Source organism: Spizellomyces punctatus (genome assembly GCF_000182565.1).
Source record: "Spizellomyces punctatus DAOM BR117 chromosome Unknown supercont1.14, whole genome shotgun sequence".
Taxonomy (NCBI): Eukaryota; Fungi; Chytridiomycota; class Chytridiomycetes; order Spizellomycetales; family Spizellomycetaceae; genus Spizellomyces; species Spizellomyces punctatus.
The window spans coordinates 257992-279159 of NW_015971550.1; the positions used below are offsets into that span (position 1 = coordinate 257992).

Here is a 21168-nt window from a genome sequence, read left to right on the forward strand (position 1 = left end):
TTACCCAACGGTAGCAGGGTGTACCTGCATAGAAAGTGAAGATTTTGTAGAGCGTGTCTGGGATCCGCGAATTCACTTCACCAGTCGGGGCATATTTATATCGCTTACACCTGGGGCCGTCATATGTGTGTTACGTCTTCTGAAACTGGATAGCCATGATAAGAGATCCGCCATGTTCAGGTACCGTCCACGCATGCCCAAAAGCAATAATATGAGGATAGCTTACTCTTTGCAAAACGTGAGACGCAAAGTTGAGAGAAATGATTGACAATTGCACACGAGTGTTACAACTAGTATCGAGTTTATCATCGGACAAGTGTTTCTGCTGTGTTCCCGCTATCTTTCCGATGAAATGGTCGATACTAGTTGTAGATCTCTTTATTTCAACCAATCTTGCAATTCAAGACCTCTGTTATGTCCACTTCCAAGCCTTGCGAATATATACACATTTAAATGAAGCAATCTAGTTTTGTTAGCGGGATCACCAATATCCTATGTGATCGTTTGATACGTCATTGCACACAAGTTTTAGTCCTGCTCCCTACAGCTGTTACGACTCCTAGGATGAAAAGCTGTCCGTCGTCATAACAGGGATGTTCATTATTTGACGACGCAGTTTAAGACTGCAACTACTCGGCCCGCCACGTCGTCCGCCCCGTCGCACCACCCAACAAGAATAGCACTCTGTGGTTCTGCAGCCATCTGTAAGCTGACTTGCCGATCTGATATTGACCCATCCTCATCCATATGAACCAATATGACATCACTCTCGAATGACCCTGTAGGCTTTGAGGGCCGAGCCAAATACTGTACCTGCGCACCTGGCAAGTACTCTTTCAGTGTGGTCGAGAGCTGAGAGAGGATATGATTTTGAGATGCTGAACGGAAGATATCTTCGCTACTATCGTTGCCGAGTATGTCTCCAAAGGGATTGACATATTTTTTCAAGGTATATGACAGGCGATGACTCCCATCGGATAGCCCTTTTGGTGGAGGTAGTATGTGAAGCGGTTGCCCTGGCATCTGAAGAACGGTACCCACGAATGGAGAGTTTCCGATGGCTCCGTGAGCTGCCTTACTAGGGCCGTCGGGCTCGCCAGATTCATTCCACCGGAGAAGAGACTCGCGCACCGTATTCCAAGATGTCCTCAAAACTTGTCCACTCACTAGTCCATCCGTTGTCTTTTCCTTATCCTGTCCTCCCCCACACCATATAGCCTCACCATTCGCTGGGTCGAAAGTACGTACGCCCATTTCTGATTCTAATCGTCTTTTCAGCACTTTCATCTTTGATTTTTCCCCGTGAACTAACATGACATTCTTCGGTTCGCACATTTTGATCAGCTGCATGATTCCCTTTGCGTCGGCATGCGCGGAGAAGGATAGGTTCTTCACTTGAAGATTGACATTCACACGTGTGTGAGCATCAATTTGAATTTGCTTTTCTCCAGCAAGTACCTTGGCACCCACGGTTCCCGCAACGCAATACCCAGGAAGAATCACCATATTTTTTGGGTCATGACACCATTTCTTGAAAACCTGCAATGAAATGCCAGCATGAAGCATTCCAGGGGACGCAAATACAACCATTGGACCTGGTTCGTCGACGAAATGACTTTGAAAAGTGTCAATATACTTGAAGTCAAACATATTTCGGTCGACAAAGGTTGTTCTGATCTTTTCATTTGTCCAGTTGATGAATAGCTTATAGTATTCGATAGCGCGCTCCGTCAGACCAGCTGAGAAGTACACGGGGATCTTTCCTCGCAAATCGTCCATACGCTCCCAGTAGGCTTCTATTAAGATGCAAAGTTCCTGCGCTCGGCCGAGTGCAAAGACCGGAATGAGGACTTTACCACCATCCCGCACGCAGTCATGGACCTTCTTGAGGAAGTCTCGCTCACGTGCGCGTTTGGACCCTCTGACGGTTGTCGCGTAGGTAGTTTCAGTGATGAGGAGATCTGGGCGACACCGGTCGATCCAGGCTGCCCCCAGATGTCGATCCGGTGTCATGTTGTAATCTCCTGTGTAGACAACACTTTGATTTCCAACCTTGACTTGGAACATGGCCGCTCCCAGTACATGCCCAGCGTAGTAGGCCTTAATCTCAAGCTCCTCATCCACCTTCACGGTCTGATGCAAGTCAATGGGAATAACCTTTTTCATACAGTTCCGAATGTCATCACTCGTGAAGAAGTTGGTTTCCCCTTTCCGTTCCACTGCTACTTTTCGCATGTCTTCGAGAAGAATTGGACAGATTGCTTTAGTTGGGTATGTCATGTAAATCGGGCCAGAATAACCACAAATCTCTGTGAAATGTGGTAAGGCACCACAGTGGTCCAAGTGAAAGTGTGATATTATAACGCAGTCGATGTTGGTATCATAGGCTCCAGAGCGGGAGATGTAGGTGAAGTCGGGAAATCGACGATGATCGGAATACCCCATATCTGCAAAAGCGAGTCATCGCGCAGAGTGAGAAAAATAACGGTGAGTTCCAGTTCACTGAGGGGTGTCATCGCCCTGCATATATCCATATGGTTCTAAGTGAAACGGCTCCGTAACAATCATATATGCTGCTGTAAGTCGGTCCATGATTGTTCAGCAAATCCGTGTTGCCCAGCCATAGATCTCCTCTGGTAAGCCACGTATAAGGTCTACTCACGCATCCCACAGTCGAACATGATGTTCTTTCCTCCCATCGTCACTAGAATACAACTTCTGCCTACATCCTGGCCGGCCCCCAGCGGAACAACTTTGATTTCCGACATGGGTCAACGATCGCTGGATGCCTCATACAAGGCCTGATGCTGACTGTTTCCCATTGCTTATCACATGACAGTCTGTCACATGGGATAATTCCACGTGGGGCGCAGCCCCACTCAACTTCCTTTTGAACCTGGGCGTGCAACGTTAATGTTTACCATTGGGTGGACAGCCCATAGGACTCATTGACGTCCTGCCGATTACCATCATGGTCATGAAAGATGCTGCCCTTGAGGGCCCACTACGCATGCAGCGCAGCCCATCATATTGTTGTTTGCCCGCTATATGAAAATTGTTGAAGTGTTGTGGGCACGACCTGAGCCTGTTCTTCATTGAGTGGTGCTGACCACGTACCATGGGCGACAAATAATTTTAATGTCCAACTGTTATCGGAAATTGGGAACGGAAGAGTGCCTTTTTAGGCGGTCGAGCTGTCGTCTTTGAGCTTGCGACATTGTTCGAGTATGAATCAAAATGAGTATTATTCTGAGGCGCAAGGAACGAAAGTTGCACCGCCTTGACAACCAGGAAACAAATACATTCGAACCAAATCAGGGCTGTTGTATTTTTAAACTTTAAAACCTAAATTTGGTGTGACCACAGCTGCGACCTTCCGCCTTCTTCCTTCCATGTTGTTTGGGCGTTCCTTTCCAGACTTTTGTTTTTTTGGCCACGACAGACTGTCCTACTCTCCTGCAATTTCTACAGAACAACGCCGGTTTCACTTCGCACTTTGACCTGCTTTCGAACCTCCACAGTTGCGCGTCCAGGTTGGACCTTCCGTGCCCTTTCCAGCAGCTACTCCGTGAGACTTGCGGCTTTCCGCTTTTTCAGTGCGTGACCAAAGTGTGCCCGCCTCTCGGATTCTTCGCTTTGTCCGATCGTTTTTCAAAGGAAACCTACAAGGCCCGTTGCACCCGCTGGACAGGTGGAGGCGAATAATGGAAACGAACAAGGTCGGTGACCATCATCTGGCTTCTCTAATCGAGCTTCATGCTAATGCACTCAGTAATAGGACTCCGCAGCAGTCTCGTCCCCATCACCACCTCCCGAGACATTACCAGAGATAATCCGCTCGTGGGCTTCAACACCGCTGCAGGAGTTTGAGACTTTTTATGGCTACATGTCAACCCCCTCTGATGCTCTACTCATTCTGGATGCCTGTCGAAAAGGCATGCTTCATACTCTCAAGCAAAGGCCGAAGAAGCCACTTCGGACAGCGGATAAGACTGGCGATGATGACGCCATTGTTATAAGAAGTGGCACTATTATAGTCTTTGAGGAAAATGGCACAAGAATGCGGAGATGGAGAGATGGCCTGAAGTGGACACCATCTCGGATTTCGGGGCCTTTTCTCATTTACAGGTACGAAAAATTGCGAGACGGACAGTCGTTGAAAAGTTTATTCACATCTTTTGCCCTTCCTTCATTTTCCCATTGTCAGGGAACTAAATACCTGTCAGTCGCCTTCAGAAACAGCCACCTCCTCACCACCCGCTGAATACGCCCGCGGCATAGATCCTCCATATTCTGCGGCGCTCACCGGTTCCGCAAGCGTTAAACCAACAGGCCTAATCAAAAAGACATTTGCAGCAACGCTCCAGAATGCCAAATATCATATAATATCGTATTACGCACGGGAAGACGTCCTCGGTGGGCGATTAGGCACACCCACTCAGTGGGCAGCAATGAACGGGTTAGACTTTGATGAGGATGTTTGGTCTGATGTAAAGATGACAGGTGGCTGGAATCTGGACGGAAAGCGACTGGACGGAAAGCGAGTACTTGCTGCAAAAACACGGGGATCAGTGAAAGCGGAGCAGAATGGAGCGGAAAGACGTTCGCCGCAAACGCAGAGTAGTGATGGATCAGTAGTTGCCGTGACACCATCCCTCGTTGCCGGAACGCAAGCCGTAACACCACAGGGAGACTCTCCCGACCACAGGCATTCCTCCCAGAGCAATGTTTGTGATTTGTTGAGACAGATGACTCCTGTATGCCACGCGTTTACTCAGTCGTTGCCTTCGACTGACACAGCAACTCAGTCACATCAATGCGCATCACAAACGTTCGATCACCTCACCGTACCCGACTCGCAGTGGGCTATTCGTAGTTTTCTCGGCGAGCGTCTTGATTCAGGACAGAGCGGAACCATGGCAAATACCCTACTGCAGACTTCGTCCCCAATATCACCAGTGGCCTGTACTGAGATGCTGCAAATGCAGGGATTATCTCACGACGAAACCCCAGGAGGTAGCTTTCCGTTGAATGATCTAGAGTCCCTGCTCGCATCGTTTTCAAGTAGCACACCTCCACAACACACATCCATTCATCATCATACCATTGCGGCACATGCGCCATCTCCATCACCTGTCAACACTGGAGGTTATCCAACTCCAGTTTCGATCCCGGATTCTGGGTTTGCGGACATTGCTGCCTCTGAAGGATCAGCTAGTTCCGGATCCCTTCTAGACATGTGGCAAAATAGCAGCGATACTCTTGTCGAGTCAACCGATCTGTATCATGGTTCAGAGCTGGAAGGACATTCCATGGCGGACTTGATGCTGTTGACACAGCAAACCATATTGCCGCACTTACCGCCACCCACTGAAACACCTCCCATGTACATTCCCACCACGATGTACACAGCACCAACCACATTCGGAGAGCTTCCCGTCTCAGTGATGAGCAACCCCCAGTCGGAGCCCGCAATGTCGCATTCCAACGTTCATGCGGTTCCAACTGGCTTTGACAACGGAGCCCGTCGCTTACAACAGCGAGGAGCTCAGCGACCAGGAGTTATGCCATATAGTTGGACAAAAAAACGTAAAGGGGTGCGTAATGAGCAATGTTTCGGGAAGCGTTTACATGTGGCTGATTATTGGAGCGTCTTGCAGAATCTTCCTTCATCTTCACCAGCATCAGTACTTCAACCGACACAATACCCCACCGCCACAACGCATGTTTATACTTCGGGCATTATTTGGCCAGAGGAGGACCTGCACGCTATCCCTTCTGCCATCGGAGTTAGCACTGTCTCACCTTATTGAGTGCAACAAAGGTCTTTTTAATTCTTGTACGTGTTTTATATGCAGCGGGATTCGACAGGCTGGCTTAAGACAGTCTAGTATTCGCTGAGATGTGAACGGGATCTTATTTTGTTGTATATACTTCACTGAATATTTGACTTTTATCTTGGTTGCGCTATTCTTGTGAAGTTTAATTTGGCACCAACGGGGTCTCATACAAAAGTCTGGTACCTATGAATATGCAGGAAAATGCAGGATCGCTCGTTCTGTCGCCAATTATTTGGGGTCCGTGTCAAAAAATGGCAGTTTCTCCAGTGCCCCGTAGTAAAGCCCTTCATCAAGCACCATGTCAACTGTTTAGAGTGGTTCTTTCAATTCATTTGGTGTCAATCGTTCAGACATATTTGTGGGTAACGCGACCTTACCTAATGCGAAACTGTTGGAGTGTTGATCACTTGACGTCGGGCCACAAATAATCAGGTTTCTTAAACAGCGTCAGGCGGCGGGTTGAGATGGTATAAACACCCCCCCGCGGTCTTTCCTCCACAACCATCAGAGAAACGATGACGCATCAGCTGCTTCGAGGGCAGTGTCGGTGGGCCAATAAGGGGCTGGCCCGGGTTTTGTTCAATCGCACTACTCGACAGCACATGAGGACGTTGGCTGCGCACCCCGCCTGATGTTTTTGTTCACCTTTTGTCTGGGCGGAAATATTGATTGCGTCATGCTGCTAAAAAGTCCATTACTTTGGTGGACGGAGTTTAAATCCAACGTTCTTTTTATAAAGCAAGCGTCTTCAGTCCGTGTTAACACACTGCACGTCAACACAGCCCTCCCTTTTTGCCGTTGAAAGCCATACGGTCTGTGTCATTTGGCGCCCTTCCGAGATTTTCCCCTCATTGAATTAAGCGAGGGCAGAAGCTGATCGATTTGCGTTGCTTGCCCACATCCGGGCTTTAATTGAAATTTGTTTACCTTTTAGACAGACCTGCCAATATTACTAGTAGACGTTTTCACACCTTTTTTTTTGGATTCACCCTTTTTGACGTTTTGATCCATACCCTCAACATAACACCCTTTGCATCACGATTGCGGCGTCATATAATGTTTGCCTGGGCTGCATCTCTATTTGCGGAGGCTCCTTCGACGGTGGACATGGATATGATGGAGCTTGAATCAGAACAAGCCGGCATGTCTGTAGAAGGGGAAGAAAACGCAAAAGAGCACTGGATAGTGGTTGGAAACGTGCATGATATGATTGATAGAGATGATAACGTTATTGCTGAGTACTACGAAGACTTTTCCTTTGATCACGACGAGGAGCATTCGGACGAAAGTGAATGTCTAGATGACGAAGTCATACCTCCGACGCCGACCATACCGCCGACAATTCCATCCTTGTCGGGACTGACTATTCCTGCGCTCGATCAACCACTTTGTTGGACATCACGAGTATTTGCATACTATCCCAAGCCCGCATCCTACTACTTGCGGCATCCTGCCCCCTCCCACATCTTCAAGAAGGATCCAAAGTTCTCCATCTCCATCGGAAAAACACCGCATCCTCATCCTTTGCTGATTGCGTTGCGATTTCGCGAGTTGCGGTGGCGAAAGCTGCGCAGATACAACGATCAAGCTGCTCGATGGCGAAATTCTCATCCAATAAGCCACAAGCCTTTCGGAACAAGTAGATCCGGAATACGATAGCACACTTTGTATTTACATATATATTATGCATTGTATATGGGATTGTTCGCCGGATGTGCTTATACATAAAGGAGTTGTACCTATGGAGTTTGCAGGTTGAGAGTTGTCTGCGATTGTTGGGACAAAGTAATACTACATCATTCAGAACATTGGCTTTTGTAAAATGTCAACTGTCGACTCTGCCCTCCTGCCGAGCCAAACACAAAACAAGGTCGCGGCAGTGCACTTGGCTATTCGCGGTCACTGTCATAACTTGAAGACAAAGCGCTCGCTCTCAACTTGCGCTTCTAATTCGAAACCTTTTAGCTGATCATCGTAAACCTATCCCCTAGTCTGACAATCGCCTGTCACTGAAGCTGGCCTCGTCGAATAGGTCATGAAGAATTTAGCGGATATTCCTCATCAAGTTAGATAACAGCACCCAGAGAAAACTTTAAATATTTAGCAACTGCGATCTGCATGCACCGCGGAAACCATCGGCTCACGAGTATCGTGAACCGCGAGCCAGCTGTTTGCATACGGCCCTGAACTGGCGAAGGGGATCTATGAATAGCAACGAACAATGTGTTTCCCGCGTCATGGGCAACATCAGGCTGTACTGAAGACTATCAAAACGATGGAACATGTTCCTAATTTAAGAAAGTCCAGCATTTGCTCTATTGCTGGGGGTCCAACAAAGAAATCTCCGCTCTCCGGGAACAGTTTTGCGTTTTTTTTGTTGTTCCTTCCTTTTCACTCACAACACCGCAAGACCATGGCCGAAGCAGCCAGACATATCGCTCTTTTGAATAATATAATAGATCAGCTTGCCCGAGAAGCTCAGGGTCTTATTGGCATATTCCAGCGGGTTGCTCAACACCGCTCACCGGAAGACCTTCAAGCACTATCCTCACAATGGCTGACGATACGGCTGCTCACAGCTTCCCTAAACCAATCCTTGGAAGCTGGTTCCCACCGAACGACATCCGACAACGACTTGCAGATGTACATTGACCAGCTCGGAGAAGTCGTGATGAAGATGGTGGATGGGGTTGGAGATATGAAGACTCATGAATACAATTTCCCGTTTTGCATCTTGAAACTTCTTTCGGCTGTAAAGAATGTGGTTAAGGTGCATATTGAAGGATTGACCGGAACCAGTGCACCGTTGGCGTCCCCTTCATCCACCGAACAGCGCCCAGCACAACATGATCGTGACCCCAAAAGCGACCCGTCGTCAGCCGCTAAACCTGTTTTGGAACGATTGACAACGAACGTCCTGCCGAGTATAGGAAAGACGCCTGACCTTCGTCCACGCTCTCCCACGACCTCAGAAACGAGGTCGTTCAAAACGCAATCACCTGTTGGCGAAAACCCGACCACAAACGTTTATGGCGACCGAGGTGGGTCATTGGGACGACCCAATGTTGTTGTTCAGGGAGCCGGTATGATCCCGTCTCGCTATGGCTCTACTACATCTGTATCTGGGGAACATGGGGACACATTAGAAACCTCTAGCCAGGACAGAACAAAGCATTCCATTGACGATGTGGCGTCCCTAGAGAAGGCGCTCAGCGCTGTAGGGGCTCAACTTGACCAAGACGACAACCAGCCTCCTCCGATACCTCCATTGTTTACCAAACCTACAAGGTCTCAATCCGTCTCGGCTTTGAATACTACTGAAGAGGAAGTTGTCAAGAGCAGAGAGAATGTAGATCACAAAGCAGTACTGAAAGAACGGGATAAAGTGGAAGAACTGGAAGCGGTAGCAATCCCTGACAAGTTCGAGGAGACGAGCAGTATAGACGTGACGGTAGAAATCCCAACTGTAGTCCCAGGGAGCACGGAATTGAATCTAGACCCTCAAGGCGACTCGCAGTTGGACAAGCCATCAACAGAAGAAAGTGATGTGTCAATCTCATTACCGACGCAAACAGAGGCACCAAAAGTGAACCCTGAGATGATCACACAGCAGGACACCACGGACAAGGTGGAGCCGACTGAAACACCAGCAGCAACAGAAACGGCAGAAACGGCAAAAACGGAAGATAGAGATGCGGTAGAGGGTCAACATACACAAGCCCAAGTACCGATACCAACCCAGGGAGAAACGCTAAACACTCACGTTCAAGTACCGGCAATCACACCCACCATAAGCAACGCAGAGACTGCAAAAGCAAGCCATTCACCCGAGCCATCACGCAACAAGGAAGCAACCCCAGCGAAATCCACTGCATCCCGTAATAGCACTTGCTTGCCCGACACACTTCCCGCCATAGATACCTCAGCCACAGCAGATCGCCTAGCCGCCGTCCGAGCCAAAAAGCAACTCAACCGATCCTCACTTTTATACGTCCCCTCTGTCCGACAAGCAGCAGCCTTCTTTGAGAACAAAATTCACAAAGAAGCGGAATCAGCCAACTCGCTCCGTATTCGTTCTGCGTCAGGTCGCTCTTCAGTGCGGATCCCCAAGCAGGGGTTATCCGTGGATCGTTTTGCGAGTAATGAGGGGTCTATGGAGGATTTGTTTGCGGGTGCCTCTCCACGACCGGTTTCTCCTGTCCCAGATGAGAAGCAAAGTGGTATAAAGGACAAGGAAGCAGAAGCTGTTGAAGCGCGCACTGCTGAAATGCGTACAGAGGCAGTGGAGGAGCAAGAATCTCCAAAAACGGCTGTACCAGATGAAGAGGTGGTCAAAGGAGACAAGCGAGTCCATGACACCAGTTTGGATAAAGGAGTCCGGCAAGAGTCTACTCATTTTCCTATCAAGGGCCGCTTGAATGAGGAGAGTGTGCAGTCGCCTTCGGCCAATACCCCGAGTACGGCAGTACAGGAAGATCCTGTCCCCCGTCTATCAGACGAAGCATCCCGACAGAGAACCAAAGACCGGTTATCAAAGTTGTTGGATATCGCTAAAGATCTTTTAGCGGAGGATGCTCTTGATAACCTCGTTTCAAACGATATTGGACATTTGCCAATGACCATCATGCGTATGGAGACGGACCATGTTTCCCCTCCTCCTTTATCTGCCGTGAAAGCTTCCGTAGATGTTAAACCCACCAAGGAGGGCCCCGGAGATTCACCCATCATGCGCGACCCACGGTTGTTGCAATTCACCAAGGCCCAATCCTTTGCATCCAGCACGGCGACACTCGGGAATTCATCATTCTCGACTGAAGATCTTGTACCGTCGCACGCTAGTACATCTGATACGGGTTCTGTATTGGTACCCGCTGATACAGCATCATCAGAGAAACAGACTCTATCTGGAGAGTTTGCGTTTGATGCATACTCTGATGAAACGGCTCATGATGCGCAGCAAAAAGAGGATGAGACGGCGCGGCAGTCCATTAGACCCGTAGAACCCACCACCAGTGATCCATTACCGGTATTGACGACCTCGTCTTCGTTCCCGGAATTAACTATGCCGGGTACGACAAAGTTTTATGGATCGGCTGCGGATCTGTTGGCAAATGACGATACACGAGTCAAATCGTTCATTCGGGATTTTACAAGTGAGGAAAACGCTACAAGTAGTACATCGTTGAGTCGAGAGCATGCCGTGAGTGAAGAGCCAGTTTGGAAGCCACATGGTTCTGCCATGGATAGTAGTGAAACTGGTGAAATCACCGAGGATCTAGTTAAACAGGTGGAAATGGGTGAGCAAGAAGCTGAAGCGATAGAGCAAGCGGAAAGCAAAGCGGAAGAAGAAAAAGACGCAAAGAGGCAATCTCAAGCTTTTCCTGTTGATTTGACTGGCGGTGCGGAAGGAGAGGAGCGAGGTTTTGCCTTGAGAGGCGGACGAGCCATGACAGATGTTCAACAATTACGACAAAGCCTCGCTGCTCGACTTGTCCAAACCCTCCAATACCAACCTCCCGAACCCACCCGGCCCCTATCCGCGCACATTACAAACGTATCAACCCAAGCCGAGGCCCCAACATCACAGGCACTGACCATCATGCTCATGCCACTCAATGGCCAGTTCCCACTTCACACCATTGAACTCGTACAGCCCTACCGTCTCGGTCGCGGAAACCCCCGAGAAGGATTCAAATCCTTTTCATCACAAGTCGTATCCCGTAACCACTGTGATATCTTTGCTCAGGATGATAAAGTCTACATTCAAGACTGTGGAAGTAATTCTGGGACGTTTTTGAATGGTGTTCGTATGAGTGATGCGGGTACCAAGAGTGAGCCTGTTGAAGTCCGTAGTGGGGATTTTGTACAATTGGGAAAAGATTATGAGGGTGCAGCTGTTGGAAATCTACCAGAAGGTAAAAAAAAACAAAACGATTTGAAATTGTTTTTGGTTCATGGAAAACCGTTTAGCTAAAACTATTGTGATATTGATTTATTAATTATAGCTCGACGACGATGTGTCAAGATGCAGATTGTCATTCTGAACCGTGACCATCAACAATCATCGCCCTCCCAACAACTCCAGGAACAAACCATAGATCAAACACAACGAGAACAACAAGATGCTATGCAACCACAGCTAACGTAATTGTTATACGGTTTGCCAGAACAACACAAACGTTCAAACATAACTAAAACTAGTCATTTTCAAATTACAGTACCGCTTCCGAAGACGACCTCCGAAAAGACCCCGACGACGTTAATATCTCTAAAGCACGGGACAGCCGTAAAGGGCTATCCATGTAAGTATCCCCTTCCCCATCTCCCCATCTCCTAAACACACCCTCACAAAAATCCGCAAAACTTTACTTTCACAGGATCAACCCCCTCCGCATCTCCACCGTCGTCCCACCAACACCCCAACCCCTAACCTCAACGCTCACAACAGCAGTCCCAACCACACCACACCAACAAGAAAAAACGGGTAGAAGTAAATATACGGTAGCGATATCGGGTACAAAGGAAAAAGTTCGCAAAGTCCAGGTGGTGGGTGCGGATGGTAAGGATGTTTTGATGGTTGGGTTAAAGTTTTGGGAAAGTAAACGGTATGTTTTTTTTTTCTCACTCGAGTCCTCTTAAGAAATACACACATCTTTTCTAAATTTTACTTTGTTGGAATATATAGGGTGATTACAATCCAAGACCTCCGTCCAACCTACGAACACCACAACCCTTCCTTAGAAATCTTTCCAGACCCCACCACAAAACCCACAGACCCCTTCTCAACAACCCCCTTTGTCGTAACAACGGCCACAGGAGCCGGAATGGGTACACTAAAATACACATCAAATATTAAACTCGCCATTGAAACGGCTCCATCGCAAACAGACGAAAATGGTGACACCAAAATAGGAGACGATGGTGATGCGGTTTCGTTTTCGGTTACTGGGGATTTAAAGGAACAGAAATATATTCTTGTTATGCGACGGTTGAATTCGAGGGAGCAGAGAGTTGTTGGTGAGGCTAGTGGTAAAGTCCTCGTTCGTAAAAGTGTGCGGGAAAATAAGTGGGCTGTGAATGTTGAGATGGAGGATGGTGTGTTTGGGCAGTTGTACATGGCGGCTGTAGTATTCGCCTGTGTTTCTGGGGGAATGATTGCGTAAAAAAGCAAACAAGAGATAACTTTTTTTTTTTTTTGTTGTTCTTGTGTGTGTGTTGTGTGTTGGGGGGGGGGGGGGGATGTTTTTTTGGAGGTGACCATTTTTGTCATTTGTAATTGTATAACAAGGATTTGGGTTTTATCTTTTTTTTTTTGGATAAACATGTTTTTCGCACATATTTCTTATTGCTTAAGCACATTGGCAATAGGTGGTGGTAGTTATCATTCATAGCAAACGTAGGATCAACCGTCAATTTCTCCATACTTTTCGTATGAATCTTGAACACACCAACGAACCATATCATATTTTTAAAAATCTTTATTATTTTCGAAACGAAAAAACAACACCAGCTACTCACTCAACAGTACAACAAAAAAACACACAACACAACAAGTAGCATCATCCATAACAACTTAATCCATCCTCAACCCCAAACTCGACAAGACATCCAACTCTGGTTCCTCAAACCCTTCATGTACATCTGTATTAACATTCCAAGGCGGACACCAAGCCTCAATCTCACATTCCAAAATCTCTCGAAAACGGACTTGTTCCGCAAGCGTATTTTGGAGGGCTTCGTTGCGTCTTTTGGCGCCTTCGCATGCTCCACGGAGTACACTGGCTTCTTCATTCCATCGACGTTTTTCGAGGGTGGCTTGCTCTGTTTGGCGGTGTTGGGCAGAGGTGAGAGTTTTTGTGAGGTGGGTGAGGTGGTTGCTAGAGGAATGAAGGGATTGGGTGGTGGTTGAGAGACCGGTTTGGAGGGACTGGAAACGGGTTGTGAGATGGGCGAGTGTGGTTTCAAGGTCTTGAAGTCGTTTTTGAAAGAGTTGGGTGAGACGAGTTAATTCCGATTCGGATTGTGTTCGAGTGCGGTGGAGGGATTCCAATTGTTTGACAAGGGCCTTGGTGGTTATCTTGTTTTCATTGATTTCACGCATCACATTGTTGATCTCTGCTTCTTTTGCTTGTTGGACCTCTTTCGCTTGGGCAATCCCTTCTTCAAGTGTCTGGATACGCCGTCGTAAACGTGTATCCGTCTGTAAATCCCTCGTATGGGCCTTTTTGAGCATATCGAGATCGGAGCGGAGGGCAGCAAGGTTTTTTGCAGATTCTTTTCGACACTTTTTGAGAGCGGTGTGCAGGTTTTTCTTGGTGGTTCGGAGATTCGTTAATTCACGTGTCAAGAGACGGAGGACTTCGGTCTTGTGTTTCTGAGACGTGTCTCCATCTTTGGTGGTGGATGTCACGGGCGTCAAGGGCGGAGGAGCAACTAGGAGAGTTTGGTACCAAATAAGCCAACGAAAACTTGAACCTCTCTAAAAAGAAAGAACCTAACAACTTACCTCTCCAATCAGCCGTACAAACCCGCACAGGAACAGACCAATACCCCCTAATCGCCATCACAACCGTATACTCTCTATTCACCTGTAACCCCCTCACAACCACCACCCCCTCAGGCATACAAATTGTCAACTGATCCCAATACGACAAATTCACCATAACGTCCACATCAGATGCCGAGAGGGTCGTGCTACCGGACTGAGGGAGAGCAGGGGGGAGTAACAAGGGCTCATCCATGGGTCCCAAAATGGTCGGAGGGGGTGACAAGGTCGTTTTGGGTTTCGTGTCAGAGAGGGAACAAAGAGTGACAATGAGAGATTGGGGTAAACTCCACGTCAATGTAATAAACTCGAATCCGACTTCACAGACAGCAAGTTCAAACCGACTATGCATTTCGTAATGATTCGAATAATAAAACTGATGGTGTTCATTTGATCGTTTTCGACTATTACTCGTTGTCGTCGTCGTTGTCGTAAAAAAACTTTTTTCAAGTTTCCACGTTTTATGTTTTCGATGATGGTGTTTTGGGTAAGCACGTAGTTCCCCATACACCACATTCTGCTCGGCAAAGTACCTCATCCGCTTATCCACAGCATACGCAACCAAATCCCCCAGCATAACATACAACCCATGTCCAACACAATGCACTCCCAACACTAAATCCATTCGCGTCGGTGCATGTTTTGTATAATAATCCACAGCAACTAGTACGGACACCACGCACATGGTCAAGAGTCCATAGCCCCTCGCCTGCCCAATCACGCTCCCATAGACAACGATAGAAGCAACAATCGTCAACACCTTCTCATATTCAATAACACCAAACAGTGATCCATCGACACAAACGAGAAACACGATTAATCCCATAAAGACTTGAGTGGAGAGGTACCAAGCTTTTTGTAGGGACCGGATAGAACATATTGAATACCCTATCCATTCTACACGCGCTGGGAGGGACCCCCATTTATCCATGACCCAAACGGTGAACCAAAGACTTAGGATATCCATGATGCAACATTGACTGAACAATGTATCGACCCAGGCATCCACGTCGTCGGGTGTCATAATGTGCTGTGGGTCCGTTTGGGTGAGGTTGTAGCTGTAGGTACTGACTTTGGAGGCATCAATGATTTTTTCTGGGTGATTGGATTGGACCTGGGTGGGTTCGAGAATCTCCTCCACAGGCTCCTAAAAATAATCCGTTCATATATGCATCTCAACTCTTTTGTGACTTTTGGTTTTACGTTACCGTTCGAACCCATTCCTCCTCCTTTTTCGACGTCCCAGACCGCAACACAATCTCTTTTAACCTCCCCAACGTGATCTTGCCTCCCCGCTGTCGCATACTTAACCTACGAAAAAAACAAATGTCAAATGCGTCATCACGATCGTCATGAGAGGACATGGAAACGTACGTGTGGACATTATTAGTGGTGCATACACACTATATGGGTATTTGTAAAAGAAAAAACCAAAACACAAAACCCCGACGAAGCGTGAGATCTTGCCAAAAGGAAATTCAAAAGGCGAGCTTGCCCCGACACCTCGTCTGAGGGGGATAAGTAATTAGTGGCGTAGTCACTATAAGGTTAGTGCAAGTTTGCCCGACAAGGGCAAAAGAAAGTTTATATCTTTAATTTTTTTATTATGGTGGGAACAAACCCCGCGGCATTCTCGTAAGTATCTTTTAACATGTTCCTTTGGATGATTTTTCAAAAGAAACACTAGTGTGTGCAAAAATCCTTTTAACCAAGTCAACTCTAGTATATATTTAGAATGTCCTAAACACATACAACAAACCCAATATACAAATTCCCCCATTTTATAAATTATACATCTTTCCCATAATAAACTTGTTTGTTATCCAAATCGTTCAATAATCCATCTTCTACTCCACAATACACGTAGTAGTGCTATCCGCCCGCCTTACACGCTCCTCATGTGCCCGCTCCGCAAGGCCATACAACATCCGATACTCATCCGGCCCAGTCTGCTCCACCAAACTCCGGAAATCACCGCCCTCTTTATCAAGTAGTTTCTTTGGTTCATCAAACTCTAGAATCTGACCAGCATCCAACACAAGGACACGGTCTGATTCAATAATGGTGTTGAGACGGTGGGCAATCGTCAGGACAGTGAGGTTTGCAAAAGACTTTTTGATCGTGTCTTGGAGCATGGCGTCCGTGCGGGAATCAATGGCGGCAGTCGCTTCGTCCAAGACAAGGACTTTGGATTTGGACAAAATGGCACGGGCAATGCAGACACATTGACGAAGACCAAGAGAAAAGTTTTTGCCGTTTTCAATGACTTCACTGTCGAGTTTGGCTGCCATGGCACGGATCTTGTCGCCCAATTGGACGGCATCGAGGGCTTTCCAGATTTCTTCGTCCGTGCATTTGGAAAACGGATCCAAGTTGGACCGAATTGTACCGACAAAGAGGACGGGTTCCTGGGGAATAATCGCAATATTCGATCGAAGATCGTTGAGTCCTATTTTGCTCACGTCCACGCCGTCAATGGTAATTTGCCCGTCAGCCACCTCAACGATACGCAAGAGGGCCGTCAAAAGCGTACTCTTTCCACTCCCCGTTCGGCCCACAATACCAATCTTTTCGGTACTCTTGATATTCAGGTTGATGTTCTTGAGAACATCCACGCCGCCTTCCTTGTACCGAAGCACAACATTCTTGAAGGTAATGTTTCCTTGGTCTGGCCAGTTCTTTGGGACAGGATTGTCGGGAACCACTGCGGGTGCCTCCGGCTTCACTTGGGCATAGTAGACCAATTGTCCAACTGAAGACATTTGAGATTGGACTTCACCCCACATGCGGACCGTCCATTGCACAAAGACGAGCATTTGGAGCGCGTTAGACAGCGCGAGACCGGCAATGGATGCCATGTCTCCCTCGTCACGCGAAACGACAACAAGGAAGGCGGTAAAGTAAACGACAAACGACGACAAAAAGTCTAGGTACAAAGCCTGGAACGAGCGAACTAAAAAAAAGAAAGACATGTTAACAACGTCTCGTTGCAAACATGTTGACTTGTGAACATTACCATTCATGGCTGCCATCATGGCACTATGGTTAGCATCTAATTTTTCCAAATTCATGTCATCAAATCGCTTTTCAGCATGGTAAGATCGAATCGAAAACAAGCCTTCCAGCGTCGCCGTCAAATGGTTGAAAATGGGCGGCTTGCTGATGGCTTCCAGCGCCTTTGTCTTTGTTTCAGCAGGGGTAGACACTTTGATGACGATACCACCCAGTACAACGAGACCAATACACGGGGCCCAGTTCCATGGAACGACTGCAGCACAGAGAATGAGCGCACCCAATCCAAGCGGTGCATACTGCAATCCTTGCATGGCAGCGTCAGGGAGCGTGTCGTCAACGTGCAGTTGGTGCTTTGAAAAGGCAGATAAGACTCGGCCTAGAGGAGTAGCATCGAAAAAGGACATGGGAGCCCGAATGACAGCACCAAAGATATTGTCGTGCAAATCGGTGGCTTTACGGGTGGACACGTAGGCAAAGAGGAGACCACGGCTCAACACGCCGAGGGCAAAGGCAATGGTACACGCACCGTAGACACCGAGGTAGACTGCATCCGTGAATCCACCAATACGGGGAACCCACAGACGAAGCCAATAGTCAGATCCAATACGGATACCATGGACAACAAAGAAGAAGCAAATGACCGTAATGGTGACCGCCGGTCCAGCACCGTCCTTTTTACCTGCCCGACCGTACTTTGCAAAATCGCCAAACCCAGTGCTGGCAGCCGATGTGTCTTCTTGAACGAGCTGTCCCTTGCGTGCGTTCATGACATCTTCAAGACCTTCCACGTCGTTCATGCTATACACGGATAGCTCGTTTCTCCGAACCGCTTCAGCCAAATCGTGGCCAGAGCCCATACTCCGAATGGTTGTGCCAGCATCCTTTTCAATTTCCGTTCGAATCGTCTTTTCGTTGATTTCCTTGAATTTGACAGAGAGCTGGTTCCGCGATACGACCGAGAGCTGGTTGAGCTCAATCATGTGCTTGGGGTCGGGGATTTCGAGCGTCTTGTTGGAAAAGTGATTATCTTCGTTTTCAATTTGGTACGTTTTCTCCTCTGGAATGTCAAACTCTGGGCTGTTCATGGGGACACCGGGCTCGTCGTCGACACCCTCGGTAGAGGCTGGGACAGCGACCGACTTGCAGAATTCGGTGAATTCTGGGTGGTTGGCCATGAGGTAGTCAAAGGTACCTTGCATGGCGATGCGGCCCTCCTTCATGACGACAATATAATCCATGCGTGGAAGGTACTGGAGCTGGTTCATGGAGACAATGACCGTCTTTTCCTTGAGATACTTTACAAAGCACTCTTCGAAAATGTGAACTCCCACGTGCTGATCAACAGCTGAGAGGGGATCGTCGAGGAGCAAAATGTCTGCATCGTAATAGACGGTCCGCGCCAAGGAAACACGCTGCTTTTGACCGCCAGACAAGTTGGCACCTCGTTCGGCAATCTCGGTCTTGTCACCGGCAATCAGCAATGTCAAGTCTCGCTGCAACGCAGCGACGCGGACAACTTCCTTGTACCGAGCGCGGTCGTAATCCTTGCCAAAGAGGATATTGTCCCTCAAGGTAATGTTGAGTAGCCACGCTTCCTGGGACATGTAGGCAGTGGTTCCGTACATTTTCAAGCCTTGCCCGCCCACTAGACGGATTTGACCCAAGAGAGCGGCAATGAGAGACGATTTACCGGAACCCACGTCTCCGACCACGGCCACCTTGCTTCCTCGCTTGATTTGCAGCGTCACGTCCTGGAGCGTCGGTTCGGGTGTGTCGACGCCGTCCCATTTGAAATCACAGTTGCTCATGTCAAAGGCCAGGTCGCAGCCGGGAGGCGGAGTCTGAGGCTTGAGCTCTTCCACTTCGTCCAGGTCCAAAAACTCATTCAAACGAACCACGGCCGTGAACGCTCCGGCGGTCGACCTCACGGCCAAGGGCAGCATGAGGAACGGGTAACGGAGTGTGTTGTAGACGGACAAGATGGTAAAGGAGATGGCAGCGGTGAGGACATTGTCCAATGCCACGTACATTCCGAGGGAAGTCAGCGCGACAAAGACGGGCACGGCAAAGACGACGGTAAAGTTGATGGCCTTGACAATCATTCCCGAGAGGATATAGCCCATTTCCTTTTTGCGAATGTCTGCAATCTTTCCGCTAAAGGGACTTTCCCAGGCGTAGAATTTAATGAGCTTGATGGCCGTGAGAATTTCCGACATGATGTGAACACGAGAGGTTGTGACGGCGGTTTGGTTCCGGTTGAGGGTGCTCGTCTTTTTACCCAAATAAATTTGGATGGGGAGGAGCAACAAGACAAAGCCCAAGCAAGGGAAAGCAGAGAGACCGACTTCGACAAAGGCGATAATGATAATGGCAGCAGCTTCGATAAAGGCGGACCACAAAAAGTGAAAGTTTGTGACTGCATCAACCAAGCGGGTAATGTCTGTCGAGTAAATATTGATGACATCGCCGGCACCGCCCTTTACGCGGGAGAGACGCAAGGATTTGCGGTAAACGAGACCGGTCATTGCAGCGCGGACTTGGATGCCGATCCGATTGCATTCAGCGTAGAGTTGGTGAATGGCAATGGAGCTAAATAGGGAAGCAAGCAAGAGACCCATTGCGTACAAGTGACCATCCTTTGCCGAGGGAGCTTTGGAGGAGATGAAGCTGATAATTTGCTTTACTATAAAGAGAGTGGGAGAGATGGTTGAGTTGGCGAGTTGAGCACAAAATGCAACGCTTGTTACATACAAAGCCAGTAAGCCGAAAGCCAAGTAAAGATTCCCCAGACAATCTTGTAGATTCCCACGAGGGCATACGTCTTGCCATACACACGCGCCAGGGCCCTGAGCACTGATCGTTCACTAAGAAAAAAAAGAGTGGGTGAGTGAGTGAGTGAGAAAACTACAAGGGCTTTGTAGACAGTGTACTCACGCAACGGGCTTTGCGAGTTCGAGTTTCCAGGATGCTTCCAGTTGGTCCACATTGTACCTCGCAGATTCGTTCTTGCGTAGTTTAAAGTGCAGTTGCTTTATGGGAGTGTGCGTTGCTTTGGCGAGGATGGGAAATATCCAGATAAAAAGCCAGTTTGAGAGAAAGACAGAAGACCAGAGTCCCAAGGGTTGTGTTCTTGGTCGAGCCATGTTTGAGAGATGAGAGAAAGAGAGAGATGCTCGTTCCTTTGTCTACTCGTTTGTCGTTTGCTAGTGTGTGTATGTATGTGTGTGTGTGTAGTGGTGACTTGGCTATGTACACAATCTCTAAAGTGAGAAATCGTATGTAGAGAGAGAGAGATATATATGTACAAAAGTCCAAGAAACCAAAGCAAGACGAATAAAGAAGAAAGAAAAATGGGGAAATGCAGTTTGCCCTCCTTTTATATAAATAATAACTGTAAATGACGCGACTTGTCTGTGTGTGTGTGGGAAAAAAGATAATAATAATAAACCCTCAAATAGGCCGCATATTAGAGAGAAACCTTGGCTCTTTTTTCTTTCTCTCTTTATGATTACTATTATTATTATTATAGTAGAGAGAGTACTAGTAGTCATAGTAAGTAGTAGAGAGTGAATAACTTGTATGCAAACGTCTCTTTTCCTAATTAGACTCATTTCCCCTACATGTTTTGGATCGTTTTCTTTCTTGGCTTTTTCTCTCTCTCTCTCTCTCTCTCTCTCTCTCTCTCTCTCTCTCTGTAACAGTTCTCTCCCTTTTCTGTCTCCAACTGTTTCATTCTTGGCAATTTTAAAGTTTTAAACTCTCTATATT

At 47.7% G+C, this 21168-nt stretch overlaps 6 protein-coding genes across 7 annotated transcripts; 3 read left to right on the forward strand and 3 right to left on the reverse strand.

The window, feature by feature from the left end:
• Positions 1 to 393: 393 nt before the first annotated feature.
• Positions 394 to 2804, reverse strand: SPPG_07062 (integrator complex subunit 11). Its single transcript, XM_016755241.1, has 2 exons — positions 2663 to 2804; positions 394 to 2447 (listed from the first exon to the last, which is right to left on the reverse strand). The coding sequence occupies exons 1-2, from the start codon at positions 2766 to 2768 to the stop codon at positions 601 to 603; spliced, it is 1953 nt and encodes a 650-aa protein (XP_016605632.1). The 5' UTR covers positions 2769 to 2804; the 3' UTR covers positions 394 to 600.
• A 588-nt stretch (positions 2805 to 3392) lies between these two features.
• Positions 3393 to 5967, forward strand: SPPG_07063 (uncharacterized protein). The gene is made up of 4 exons (XM_016755242.1): positions 3393 to 3719; positions 3779 to 4128; positions 4208 to 5597; positions 5661 to 5967. The coding sequence occupies exons 1-4, from the start codon at positions 3705 to 3707 to the stop codon at positions 5811 to 5813; spliced, it is 1908 nt and encodes a 635-aa protein (XP_016605633.1). The 5' UTR covers positions 3393 to 3704; the 3' UTR covers positions 5814 to 5967.
• Positions 5968 to 6548: 581 nt separating this feature from the next.
• Positions 6549 to 7669, forward strand: SPPG_07064 (uncharacterized protein). Its single transcript, XM_016755243.1, has one exon. The coding sequence runs from the start codon at positions 6897 to 6899 to the stop codon at positions 7497 to 7499; it is 603 nt and encodes a 200-aa protein (XP_016605634.1). The 5' UTR covers positions 6549 to 6896; the 3' UTR covers positions 7500 to 7669.
• Positions 7670 to 8018: 349 nt separating this feature from the next.
• Positions 8019 to 13059, forward strand: SPPG_07065. 2 transcript variants are annotated; one of them, XM_016755244.1, is made up of 5 exons: positions 8019 to 11755; positions 11846 to 11984; positions 12042 to 12142; positions 12218 to 12445; positions 12526 to 13059. In XM_016755244.1, coding segments are annotated over exons 1-4 (3936 nt in total). In that variant the 5' UTR covers positions 8019 to 8061; the 3' UTR covers positions 12220 to 12445; positions 12526 to 13059. The 2 variants fall into 2 exon arrangements, with proteins under 2 accessions (XP_016605635.1, XP_016605636.1); XM_016755245.1 differs by having other exon boundaries at positions 12059 to 12142.
• A 266-nt stretch (positions 13060 to 13325) lies between these two features.
• SPPG_07066 (uncharacterized protein) lies at positions 13326 to 15857 on the reverse strand. Its single transcript, XM_016755246.1, has 4 exons — positions 15760 to 15857; positions 15594 to 15696; positions 14347 to 15532; positions 13326 to 14273 (listed from the first exon to the last, which is right to left on the reverse strand). The coding sequence occupies exons 2-4, from the start codon at positions 15687 to 15689 to the stop codon at positions 13414 to 13416; spliced, it is 2142 nt and encodes a 713-aa protein (XP_016605637.1). The 5' UTR covers positions 15690 to 15696; positions 15760 to 15857; the 3' UTR covers positions 13326 to 13413.
• Positions 15858 to 16084: 227 nt separating this feature from the next.
• On the reverse strand, positions 16085 to 20728 carry SPPG_07067 (uncharacterized protein). The gene is made up of 4 exons (XM_016755247.1): positions 20335 to 20728; positions 20152 to 20264; positions 17402 to 20083; positions 16085 to 17338 (listed from the first exon to the last, which is right to left on the reverse strand). The coding sequence occupies exons 1-4, from the start codon at positions 20541 to 20543 to the stop codon at positions 16233 to 16235; spliced, it is 4110 nt and encodes a 1369-aa protein (XP_016605638.1). The 5' UTR covers positions 20544 to 20728; the 3' UTR covers positions 16085 to 16232.
• Positions 20729 to 21168: the final 440 nt, after the last annotated feature.

What these genes read in the sequence shown, in the direction of transcription:
- SPPG_07062 (XM_016755241.1), bottom strand. Translation starts at nt 2,768, where the DNA reads ATGTCGGAAATCAAAGTTGTTCCGCTGGGGGCCGGCCAGGATGTAGGC. An exon ending in CATGTTCGACTGTGGGATGC is followed by an intron (nt 2,448 to 2,662) that starts GTGAGTAGACCT and finishes TCGCTTTTGCAG; the next exon opens with ATATGGGGTATTCCGATCAT.
- SPPG_07063 (XM_016755242.1), top strand. An exon ending in GGGCCTTTTCTCATTTACAG is followed by an intron (nt 4,129 to 4,207) that starts GTACGAAAAATT and finishes TCCCATTGTCAG; the next exon opens with GGAACTAAATACCTGTCAGT. An exon ending in GGACAAAAAAACGTAAAGGG is followed by an intron (nt 5,598 to 5,660) that starts GTGCGTAATGAG and finishes AGCGTCTTGCAG; the next exon opens with AATCTTCCTTCATCTTCACC.
- SPPG_07064 (XM_016755243.1), top strand. Translation starts at nt 6,897, where the DNA reads ATGTTTGCCTGGGCTGCATCTCTATTTGCGGAGGCTCCTTCGACGGTG.
- SPPG_07065 (XM_016755245.1), top strand. Translation starts at nt 8,062, where the DNA reads ATGTGTTTCCCGCGTCATGGGCAACATCAGGCTGTACTGAAGACTATC. An exon ending in GCTATGCAACCACAGCTAAC is followed by an intron (nt 11,985 to 12,058) that starts GTAATTGTTATA and finishes TTCAAATTACAG; the next exon opens with TACCGCTTCCGAAGACGACC. An exon ending in AAGTTTTGGGAAAGTAAACG is followed by an intron (nt 12,446 to 12,525) that starts GTATGTTTTTTT and finishes TGGAATATATAG; the next exon opens with GGTGATTACAATCCAAGACC.
- SPPG_07066 (XM_016755246.1), bottom strand. Translation starts at nt 15,689, where the DNA reads ATGCGACAGCGGGGAGGCAAGATCACGTTGGGGAGGTTAAAAGAGATT. An exon ending in AGGAGGAATGGGTTCGAACG is followed by an intron (nt 15,533 to 15,593) that starts GTAACGTAAAAC and finishes GATTATTTTTAG; the next exon opens with GAGCCTGTGGAGGAGATTCT. An exon ending in TTGTACGGCTGATTGGAGAG is followed by an intron (nt 14,274 to 14,346) that starts GTAAGTTGTTAG and finishes AAACTCTCCTAG; the next exon opens with TTGCTCCTCCGCCCTTGACG.
- SPPG_07067 (XM_016755247.1), bottom strand. Translation starts at nt 20,543, where the DNA reads ATGGCTCGACCAAGAACACAACCCTTGGGACTCTGGTCTTCTGTCTTT. An exon ending in GCTTTCGGCTTACTGGCTTT is followed by an intron (nt 20,084 to 20,151) that starts GTATGTAACAAG and finishes CTCTCTTTATAG; the next exon opens with TAAAGCAAATTATCAGCTTC. An exon ending in CATGATGGCAGCCATGAATG is followed by an intron (nt 17,339 to 17,401) that starts GTAATGTTCACA and finishes TCTTTTTTTTAG; the next exon opens with TTCGCTCGTTCCAGGCTTTG.